This window comes from Heliangelus exortis, chromosome 11 (genome assembly GCF_036169615.1).
Source record: "Heliangelus exortis chromosome 11, bHelExo1.hap1, whole genome shotgun sequence".
In the NCBI taxonomy this organism is placed as follows: domain Eukaryota; kingdom Metazoa; phylum Chordata; class Aves; order Apodiformes; family Trochilidae; genus Heliangelus; species Heliangelus exortis.
Window position 1 is genome coordinate 11,092,021 of NC_092432.1, and position 10,651 is coordinate 11,102,671.

Consider the following 10,651-nt stretch of genomic DNA (forward strand, 5'->3'; position numbering starts at 1 on the left):
TCAAGCCTGGTGTCTTGCTCTGCCCCTGGGCCAGCAGGATTCGTGCAAAACACAAGAGTTGCTTGCAGGCAAGGTGGACAGGGCTGGTGTTGAAAGAAGGGCTGAAGTCCAGGCATGTGCATTCCGTGAGTCCTGGAAGGAGCTCTGGAAGGTTGTGCTGGGGTTAAAACTCAGCCTCTGCCCTCCTCATGCTCCTCACTGATGCTTCCTCTGGCTCCTTCTCTATGCAAGCACACATGGGTCTGCACCTCAAAGTGATGAGTGACCCAAAATGTGACAGTCTGCAGATGAGTTAAGCTCTGTGTGCAGTAACTGTGCAAGTCCCTTACTTTTGCCTTCTGTGGCACCAGCCCAATGTGTGCCCTGTGTGCTGCACTGCAGGGCCCACTCCTGCCTGGCTGCTTCACCAGCAGGGCTGATGGTCAACCAGAGGTGCTGGAAGGGCTGCTCAGGCTTCCTGCAGGTGTGGTTGAGCTGCACCAGCCTAGAGAGAGCTCAGGGCTTGTGTCCCAGCAAGGCTAGGAGCACCCCTCAGCCTGTGCCACCCTTGAAATTAGCTTTCCTCTCCCTGCTAGGACCCAAAAAAATCTTGTTGCCATGGTCAGGGACAGGTGTGGCCAAACACAGCAGTAGGTCTTTTCCTCTTGAGATCTTGCCACAACCTTCTCATTCCCCAACACATTATTTGGCACACATTCCAGCCCTGGAATGTGGTTCCCCTGGCTCCATGTTACTGCACCAGGAGGACTCCCTGGCTTTGCCTCATCTGGATGAGCAGAGGCTCTAAACCCAAATTTGCTGTGGCCCAGGGTGCTTTTTGCTCAGAGGTGATGGTGATGAACTGCAAGGGGGCCTGAGGCCAGTTTTGTGCTTGCTTTGCTATGGCAGGCAAAGGGTTGTGCCCTAAGATCTGGAGTTTAACCCAAGCACCCCAGTTTTGCCTGCTCCCTGGGTTACTCAGCAATGGATCCCACCAGCAGAGGTTCCTGGGACAGTGGAGGTGAGATGGGTAAAAGGTCTATGGCACTCACAGCCTTTCTCTTCCCGTGCAGGGGATCCATGTCCTCAGCCCCAGCAGCTGAGAGCTCAAGACCTGGCCAACTGCACACCAATGACAGTGCTGGACTACTTTGAAGGCAGCGGCACAGGCTTCGTGATCATCATCATTGTCCTCTGCTGTCTGCCTTTAGGTTTGCTATTTATCTTTCCCCATCTCCTCTTCTACTGGAGCAAGGGACTGAGTGTCTGTGGACCAAGCACCCCCCAGCAGGAGCTGCTGAGTCCTCAGGTTCTTGAGCTGGCAGGTTCCTTGGGAAGCAGGAGGGAGCTTCCATGGGCTTTTGTGGAGCAGCCCAGCATTAAATAAACCTCTGCAACATTGAACTGGGGAGGAGGGGGCAAAGAAAGAACCCCCTGTCTGCTCCAGTGGCACAGCTCATGCTGCCAAAATGGGAAGGAGCTTTGTGGTATCTCATTGTCTCCTTCTCCTTCGTGTCCCCAGCTACCCTGCTTGTTGCCTGGATCGTCGCTGTTCTCCGCAAGAGAGATTTCAAGAAGCTGCAGAAGAAGCAGAGCTGCAGCATGAGGAGGGAGGTGACCGGCGAGGTCATACCTGGTGAGGTGGCACTGTTGACCCTGTGGTGGTGTCTGGTGTTGCTGCTGAAGTTGGGGCAAATACTAGGGTGGGCCTGGGCTTGGAGCTCATATCCAAACCGGAGGTAAGGAGATGCCATTTGAGGATACTCCAGCAGTGGAGCAGGTAGAGGTTGTCCAGTCTTCATCCTATCCAAGCTCTGGCCAGCTAAAACCTTGAGCAGATTGGCCTGACCCTCTAGCTGACCCTACTCTGGGCAGGAGGATGGGTGAGAGACCCTCCCAACCTGAGTCCCTTCCAACCTGAGTCACCCTCCAACTCTAGCCCTCTCCAGATCACACCTTACCTACAGGAAACCTGTGTGTAGTCATTGCACCAGTAGCTCCAGGACAGAGACTGTGTCCTCTTACTCTGGACACTGGAAAAATCCTCCTGTGTCTATGTGCTTGAGCTTTGCAGCTGGGAGATAATTTTTCTTTTTAGTCGTCGTAAAATCACTCCCAAACTTCATCTGGGTGAAGGGGGTGCTGGGATGAGTAGGACAGCAGATGTCCCTCTCCAGCTGAGTCCTGTCTCTCCCATCAGCCATGGAGTGGCAGGGTCCCAAGACAGACAGATCTCCTGTCTACATTCAGCTCCAATCGGACAAAATGCTCAAAGTGCTGGATGGGAGAGGGTCAGTGCTCCGGATCATCAACCTGAAAGCCTATGAAAGGGTTGAGGTGTTCATCTCTAGCAACAAAGGGAACAAAGCCCTGCTCTTGAAGAGCCCCAAGGAGTATGACTTGGTGAGTACCATGATGCCTGGGGTACAGTGACTTCCCCTGGACCCTCCACAATCCTTTGCTGCTCAGTCCTGGGCACTGGGAGCAGACTCGGTCCCCAAAAGGTGGCTGTGACCTTCCAGGAACCACCAGGTCCAGCTCATACCATGGAGCAACCACTGTGGTGAGAGCAGCAGCCCTCCCATCCCAACTAAGCCTCAGCCATTTGGTGGGGTCTTTGACAGGTGCTGCTTTTCAGCAAGGAGGTGGAGAGGAGCAACTTCATTGGCAAGTTACGAAGATGCTTGGAGGAGGGTGGCCTTGACCTGCACCTGTCTGAGATGAAGGAGCAGAGCCTGATGAAACGGGCAGTCACCCACAAGCAGAGGAAACAAATTCTGGAGACTTTCTTCAGGCACCTGTTTGCTCAGGTCTGTAGAGGTGTGGTGGGTTCTGATGCATAGAGGAAGGTTATTTCTTTGTTGGTTAAGCAATGAGTGGTGCTACTACTGCTCTCCCTAAGCCATACAAAAGAAAGTAGCCAATACTTCGAGGACCAAGGGACATTTTCCCTTGCAAAAGACAAAGGGAATTCTGCCGTGTTGATATAAAGGCTGAAGTTGCAAAGAGACTTCTCCCCCTCTATTCCTCTCTTATGAAACCCTCACTGCAGTGCTGTGTCCAGTTCTGGGTTTCCCAACATAAGGCGGCCATGGAACTTTTGGAAAGAGTCCAAAGGAGGCCACAAAGACAACCAGAGGGCTGAAGCATCTGTGCTCTGGAGCCAGGCTGAGAGAGTTCAGATTGTTCAACCTGGAGAAGAGAAGGCTCTAGAGAGACCTGAGAGCACCTTCCAGTGCCTGAAGGGGCTCCAGAAAAGCTGGGAAGGGACATTGGACAAGGGACTGAAGAGATGGGACAAGGGGGGAACAGTTTCAAACTGGAAGAAGGGAGATTGAGATGAGATATTAGGAAGAAATTTGCTATGTGTGCTGAGCCCCTGGCCCAGGTTGCTCAGAGAAGCTGTGGCTGCCCCATCCCTGGCAGTGTTCAGGGGCAGGTTGGATGGGGCTTGGAGAAACCTGGTTTAGTGAGAGGTGACCCTGCCTCTGGCAGGGGAGTGGCACTAGGTAATCTTTAAGGTCCCATCCAACCTAAACCAGACTTCGATTCTAGGATGATGTAACTGAGGTCTACATAACCGTCAGTGGTGTTCAGTGTGAAAGTCACATTAGTGCTGGGGAGACATGGGACTTCCCCGTGGTATCTACCATGGGTTTTGTGCCAGGGCAACCACCAGTCTGTAAACAATAGGTCAGGCAAGTGAACACCAGCCTTCTGCTCTGCCAGCACTCACTGGCTCCTTTTGTGGGACAGGTGCTGGAAATCAACAGGTCTGATGCTGGGGAGCTTGACTTTGAATCTTCACAGAAGGCAAAGGAATCTTTAACATGTGAGCTGAGTAGGGCTGAGTTTGCTGAGGCCCTGGGGCTCAAAGCCCACTCCATGTTTGTGGACTCCATGTTCTCCCTGGCTGACAAAGACGGCAATGGATACATCTCCTTCCGGGAATTCCTGGACATCTTTGTGATCTTCATGAAAGGTGGGAGCTGGCACTGGTTAGTGTCTTCATCTGTTGCTCTCAGTTATCTGCTGTGCAAGAGCACATTTTGAGATGGTAAAGTAATGCACAATACCAGAGTGTGCACCTCTCTGAGTTTTTACTCTGCACTGGAGAAAGCCAAGTGGAAGGGTGTCTTGCTGGGCACCACCCAAGCTGCACGCTTTCAGTCTTCTCAGAACTGGGTGAGGCTTCGTTGATGCAGGCCCAGACTCTCAAGGACAACATTGAAAAACATCTTTGTTGTTGAAAATAGGATCTTGTTCTTACTTCCCCACTAGGGTCCCCAGAGGAGAAGTCCAAGGTGATGTTCAGGATGTATGACATTGATGAGAATGGGTTTCTCTCCAAGGAGGAGTTTCTGAGGATGCTCAGGTACTTCTCATCTCTCTAGCACTTTTTACAATGTTGGTAAGCACGGATGTCTCCAAAAGCAACTCCCAGCTTCTGTTTTTCACTCCCCAAGGGTGCTACATGAGAGTCCATGGGCTTAGCCCTCAACAAAGAGCCCATTTCTCCTGTGAAACTTTTCCAGGGCCCTACCCTGTGTGATTTGAAGGACATGGTCCTCTGAAGTTTCCATCCCATCTCTTCTCCTTGCTCCAGGTCTTTCATTGAGATCTCCAACAACTGCCTGTCAAGAGACCAGGCAGAGGAGGTGGTCGAGTCCATGTTTCAGGCTGCAGGGTTTCAGGACCGGGATGAGCTGACGTGGGAGGATTTCCACTACTTGCTGCGAGACCACGACAATGAGCTCCGTCTCACCCAGCTCTGCATCAAAGGTCAGTGGCCAGGAGGGAGCACTGGGTCACCCCAGGCTCTGCAGGGCTGGGGCCACGGGCAGCACCCAACACGAGAGACAGGCACCCAAATCTTGTCCCATCGGTTTCCCCAATTTAACTGCAGTAACGGGGCATCAGCTGTTGCTCCTTGAGTGACATATTTGGGTTATCTCAGAGCCTCTCCCCACTGCAGCCCTGCCCAGGGGAGATGCCTGTACTTTGTCCACTGCATCTCGTCTGCACTGAATGGTTCTTTGTCCTTTTGGCTCCTCAAAGGTGTCCCCCAGGCTCTCAAGCAAAATGCATGCAGCCGTGTCTCCTTCATAACTAAGAAAGAGCCAAAAGGGTAAGCTCTCCACCTCGGTTTTGCTGCTGCTGCTGTGTCTTCTTCTCCTTAAGCCCTGATGCACATCCATCCTTCACCTCAGCCCTTCCAAAAAATGCTCCCACTGGTTGTTCACATTCCCCATGTGAACAGATGCTGACACGTGCCCATGAGCCAGCCAGATGCTGTGGTGGGGCTGCTGTCCCAGTACCCAGGCAGGCAGAGGGGAGGAGCTGCCTCATGCAGAGCTCTCACTGCATCCACAACGTGAGGATGGGAGTCCCACCTTGCTTTGCAGAGGGGTGGGTTATTTTGGAGTGAATCCAGCCTGTGTACCATGCAATTAAAGTTAATGCAAGCAGGAAAGAGCTGGACACCTTCTTAGCTGAGCCTGAGATGGGAAGTGGAGAAACGGGTAAAAATTTGGCAAGCTCCTCCTGCAAGTCTGGCTTTGGGCTGGACATAGCTGTTTCCAACAGGACCATCCCAGAGGAGGAGAAAGACCCAAACCTGGACACCGTGAGCCACTACATGGAGCCAGAAGGGCAAGAGCTGAGGAGGAGACTAGGAAGAAAGTGAGTAGGCTCTGTCCTCTCTCTCTGGGAGTGCTTCTTGGGTTGGGCTTCAGCCTGTCTGCTGTCTGTCACATCTTGGTGTCAGCCATGGTAACCCTACCATCAAATGGCAATCCTGTGAGGAGCCAGCACCCCCAGGACAATGCAGGGGGGGGATGTGAGACCTCTGCCAGCCCAGGCAGGGCCATCACAGGAGCTACAGGAACAGCCCTGTCTTGGTGGGGACAATGGGTCCTTCACCCCTTGGGAGGCTGCTGCTTCACCTGTGGGCTGCCTACAAGAGCTGCAGGAGAGACTGATCCTGACTGCTGTGGTTGCAGCAAACACTTCTACAAGGAAGCAGTTGAGTGGTTGTTATCAATGGCCAGAGTGTCCTGATTCCCTCAATAGCTCCCAGGACCTTCCCTTGCCCTGGGAGTTACTATAAAAATTATCATTGATGGTTCTTATCTATGGTTTCCCTTGTGAGTCACTGTCTGCACGTTTGTGACCAGCTTTCAAAAGTGTTTAGATGGTGGGAGGACCCGAGATCAGCCAGGGACACTGTGGCCTGCAGGCTGCTGCAGTCCCTGGTGGGGAAGGGAAAGTCCCTGGTGTGCAGGGAGGAAACCCCAAAGCTGGGCAGCATGGCCTTGAAGTGTCCTTCAAAAATGACACCAGCCCCTCTGGTGCTTGCCAGGGTGAATCAGTACCAGCTGCATCCCTACACTAAAGCACAGAGGAAGAAGTACGAGCAGAGCAAAGTTCAGCAGAAGATCCAGGAGTTGAAGCGCTTCATTGAGAATTACCGGCGCCATATTGTCTGTGTGGTCCTCTTCTCTGCCATCACTGTTGGAGTGTTTGTGGAAAGAGCCTATTGTGAGTGCTCACCCAGCCCCAGGGGTGGGAGTGTGTGTGTGTGGGCTTGGCTTCTCAAAGCTGCTGGTTGCATGGGGCATGCTGGGGTGTGAAAGGTCCTGGCAAAGCTTTGGGCAACAGGCTTTTGGTTGTGGACCAACCAAAGGATTGCTGAGGTTGGAAGGGACCTGTGGAGGCATCTGGATGGGGCAGCCACAGCTTCTCTAGGCAACTTGGGCTGCTCCTCAGAAAAAAACCTCTCCTAATGTCAGATCTAAATCCACCCAGACTATGCCTTCGCGTCCCCGAGCACTGGAATTGCCCAGACCACCTTTGTGGGGATCATCATCTCCCGGGGATCGGCTGCCTGCATCTCCTTCATGTACTCCTACATCCTGCTCACCATGTGCCGCAACCTCATCACCGTTCTTCGGGAGACCTTCCTCAATCACTACATCCCCTTCGATGCTGCCGTGGACTTCCACCGCTGGGTTGCCATGGCAGCCCTCATTTTCTCAGGTAGGTGGGCTGCTGGGGGATGTGCTGGCCAGGAATCACAGCTAAAGGAGGAGGACCAGCCCATCGTGGCATAGCAGAGCCAGGCAGCAGCTTCAAGAACTGTAGGTGCTTTGCACTGAAGAAGTGGAGGAATCGCCAGGTCCCTGGGTCTGCTGTGTCTCCATCCACAGCAACAGTGATGCTTTTCTCTCCTGGTTTCTGTCTCTCACAGTGCTCCACACAGCAGGTCACATAGTGAATGTCTACATCTTCTCAGTCATGCCCCTCAGTGTCTTATCCTGCCTCTTTTCCAGTGTCTTTGTGGATGATGGGTAGGTGAAATTCAGAGCGCAGTCCAGAGAGGGTGTCCTGGGCATGGACAGGAATGAAAGTGGAAACCAGGAGTTTGCTGTGGCCACTCCATGGTGTAATCTCTTGTGCCTCTCCAGGTCCCAGGTCCCTCGGAAGTATTACTGGTGGTTCTTCCAGACTATTCCAGGTGGGACCACAAAGCAAGCAGACCTGCAGGCCTGTACCCAAGATGGGCAGCACTCTGCCCGACCCAGGTGGAGCCCTGGTGGGGCTGCCCTGATCTCCCTAGGAATCTCCCAACCCCTTCTCTCACAGGTATGACGGGAGTGCTGCTGCTTGTCATCCTGGCTGTGATGTACGTGTTTGCCTCCCACCACTTCCGACGTGTCAGCTTCCAGGGCTTCTGGATCACCCACCAACTCTACATGCTGCTCTACATCCTGGTAAAGCATTTGGGGTGGGAGGGAGTGGTGGTGCTTACGCACCCATGAGCCCATGGGTCAGCCAAGCTGATGAGATGGAACAGCTGAGGAGGTCCCATGGGAGCTGGTGGCCCCAGTCTCAGTTTCCTGCTGCTAGGGAGCTGCCACCAAATCAGCCACAGGGTGATGGCTGGCCGTGCTGATGAGGGCTGCTCCCTGCCCAGATCATCATCCACGGCAGCTACGCCCTGATTCAGCAGCCCCGCTTCTACATCTACTTCATCGTCCCGGCTCTCATCTATGGTGCTGACAAACTTCTCAGCCTGAGCAGGAACAAGGTGGAAATCAGCGTGGTGAAAGCTGAGCTCCTGCCCTCAGGTACCACAGCATCCCAGGCCACAGGACACCAGCTCAGGCCAAGCTCTTCGTGAGAGCATAGGGGACTGCAGCCATAGAGGAGGCTCCACCGCCTCAAGATGTCTCCTCCTTAATGATGTCTCCTCCTTAATGATGTCCCCACTCCCATCTCCCCCCAGGTGTCACCCACCTCCAGTTCCAGCGGCCTCAGGACTTTGACTACAAGTCTGGGCAGTGGGTGCGCATCGCCTGCGTGGCCCTGGGCACCACTGAGTACCACCCCTTCACCCTGACCTCGGCGCCCCATGAGGACACATTGAGCCTGCACATCCGAGCCGTGGGGCCCTGGACCACCCGCCTGCGGGAGCTCTGCTCCCCAGAGAGCTTGGCCCTCACTGGCAAGCTGCCCAAGGTGAGCCCTGCACTGCTTCTCCAGGGGCATCCGAGCCTGAGAGCATCTCAGTGATGGGTTGTGCCCAGCTCAAGGCATTTCTCCAGCCTTGAAGGCAGCCAAGACCTAGACAAGCTGTGGCAGGAGATGTTCTTCTGATGGCTGGCTTCCTTCTAGCTCTATCTGGATGGGCCCTTTGGGGAGGGCCACCAGGAGTGGAACAAGTTTGAGGTGTCGGTGCTGGTGGGAGGAGGCATTGGTGTGACACCCTTCGCATCCATCCTCAAGGACCTGGTGTTCAAGTCATCCATAAGCTGCAAGGTGCAGTGTAAGAAGGTAAGAGGAGGAGACATCGGGGAGAGCCCTCCCAAGATGCCTTTTGCTGTGGCTGGCCTCTCTGGGGGTAAAAATCCTCCATAATCTGCCTGGGAAGGACCCCCGTGGACCTGCACGAAGGCGTTGAGCCTCATCTTCGTGTGCCACAGATCTACTTCATCTGGGTGACACGCACGCAGCGGCAGTTCGAGTGGCTGGCAGACATCATCCGGGAGGTGGAGGAGGGGGACAGGAAGGACCTGGTGTCTGTGCACATCTACATCACGCAGCTGGCAGAGAAGTTCGATCTCCGCACCACCATGCTGGTGAGCTGGGCCACCAGCTGAGGAGGCTGCCAGGCCCTGCGGGGCTCTGCTGGGCCACCTGATGTGCTCTGATCTCTCTTCCAGTACATCTGCGAGCGGCATTTCCAGAAGGTGCTGAACAAGAGCCTCTTCACGGGGCTGCGCTCCATCACCCACTTCGGGCGCCCACCTTTCGTACACTTCTTCAGCTCGCTGCAGGAGGTGCACCCCGAGGTCAGTGCCCTGCTGGGGACAGGAGGAGGGTCATCCACCAGCCAGTATGGAGGACTGGCCTTTAGCCTGTCCCTGAGGCCCTGGTGTCATCTGCACCAAGGGCAGGACAAAGGGTCGTGAGCTCCAATTCCCTTCTGGAGCCAGGATGAGCTGTGAGAATCAGCAGTGCCCCTTACCAGGCAGCCCCCTGGCAGTGGTGGAGCTGGCAGAGACCCTAGGGCATCCTATCCTTCCTCCATGGCCCCAGCAGCTCCACAGGGAGCACAGCCTCCCTGAAAACCCCCTCAGAGTGGGACAGTGCTCAGCCATGACCAAAGCTGCCAGAGGACAAAAGGCCAAGGGGGGGGGTGGATGGGGTGGGCAGAGAGCTGGTGCTGCTGGGTTTGACCCCTTTGTTTCCCTCCTTCCCCAGGTCCAGAAGATCGGGGTTTTCAGTTGTGGCCCACCTGGTATGACAAAGGATGTGGAAAAGGCTTGTCAGCAGCTGAACAAGAAGGACCAGGCTTACTTTGCCCATCACTATGAGAATTTTTGACTCTACCCCGTGCGCTGCCATCTTTGTTGGAAATGTGTTTTCACCCCCATCCTCTGTCTGGCACTGCTTGGGGTGGTCATGCTTCTTGGCTCCCACCCACCACTGTCCCGGGAGAAAGCCACCCAAGGCCCAGGGTGTGGATGCCGAGACCCTCAGAGCAGGTGGTGCACCAGCAAAGTGTTGCTGCCCCAGTGTCCCCCTCCCACAGCCCCAGCGTGACTCCCTGAGCCCCGGCTGTCCTGCTGCCACGCTGCAGCCCCCTGCCTGGGGTCGGGCTGGTGTGCCCCCATCCAGAGAACCCCGTGTTCCAGTTGAGCCTGGCTCTGCCTTCTGAATCCCGCAAGACAGAGCTCGTGCCCTGCTGGACAGCTCTGGGAATGTCACGAGAGCTTTGGGGAACAGCTCGGTGCCTGCACAGAGTTCACAGCACTGTGCTCCAAGGCCCTGGTGGCACACACGTGTGTGAAGAGACGAGAGCTCCTCACCATTCCTCAGGCTCAGCTTTCCTACCACCCTGGCTGGTGTCTTCTCCTTAGCACCCTGGGCCCTCCCTGGGTGTCAGCAGGCCTTAGTTGTGTTTGTGTTGGCTTCATTCAGCAGTGCCACTGTACTTTGATCAGGGATCATTTGGGCTTGTTTAACTAATGCCTGGATTTATATCGCTGGACTGCTTCTCTCCCAGGCTGTGACTGAGCTTAAATAAAGCTGATTCAAGTTTTAAAACCCTTTCTTGCTTCCTGACATTGGGATTTGGTCACCTGGAGACTTGCAATAGTAGTATCAT

The 10,651-nt window shown here is 54.6% G+C and overlaps 1 protein-coding gene across 3 annotated transcripts in view; it reads left to right on the plus strand.

Annotated features, from left to right (window-relative positions):
• Positions 1–10,590, plus strand: part of LOC139800913 (dual oxidase 2-like) — a 26,819-nt gene extending 16,229 nt beyond the window's left edge. For all 3 annotated transcript variants that reach the window (XM_071754530.1, XM_071754533.1, XM_071754532.1), the window contains 20 exons: positions 1,053–1,190; positions 1,502–1,615; positions 2,180–2,382; positions 2,604–2,789; positions 3,736–3,961; positions 4,261–4,354; positions 4,586–4,761; positions 5,038–5,107; positions 5,566–5,661; positions 6,341–6,519; positions 6,787–7,017; positions 7,229–7,328; positions 7,446–7,495; positions 7,624–7,751; positions 7,955–8,108; positions 8,267–8,499; positions 8,656–8,814; positions 8,964–9,119; positions 9,204–9,332; positions 9,745–10,590. In XM_071754530.1, coding sequence (XP_071610631.1) covers positions 1,053–1,190; positions 1,502–1,615; positions 2,180–2,382; positions 2,604–2,789; positions 3,736–3,961; positions 4,261–4,354; positions 4,586–4,761; positions 5,038–5,107; positions 5,566–5,661; positions 6,341–6,519; positions 6,787–7,017; positions 7,229–7,328; positions 7,446–7,495; positions 7,624–7,751; positions 7,955–8,108; positions 8,267–8,499; positions 8,656–8,814; positions 8,964–9,119; positions 9,204–9,332; positions 9,745–9,867 — 2,945 coding nt within the window. In that variant the 3' untranslated portion in view covers positions 9,868–10,590. The remainder of the gene's footprint in view (positions 1–1,052; positions 1,191–1,501; positions 1,616–2,179; positions 2,383–2,603; positions 2,790–3,735; positions 3,962–4,260; positions 4,355–4,585; positions 4,762–5,037; positions 5,108–5,565; positions 5,662–6,340; positions 6,520–6,786; positions 7,018–7,228; positions 7,329–7,445; positions 7,496–7,623; positions 7,752–7,954; positions 8,109–8,266; positions 8,500–8,655; positions 8,815–8,963; positions 9,120–9,203; positions 9,333–9,744) is intronic.
• Positions 10,591–10,651: the final 61 nt, after the last annotated feature.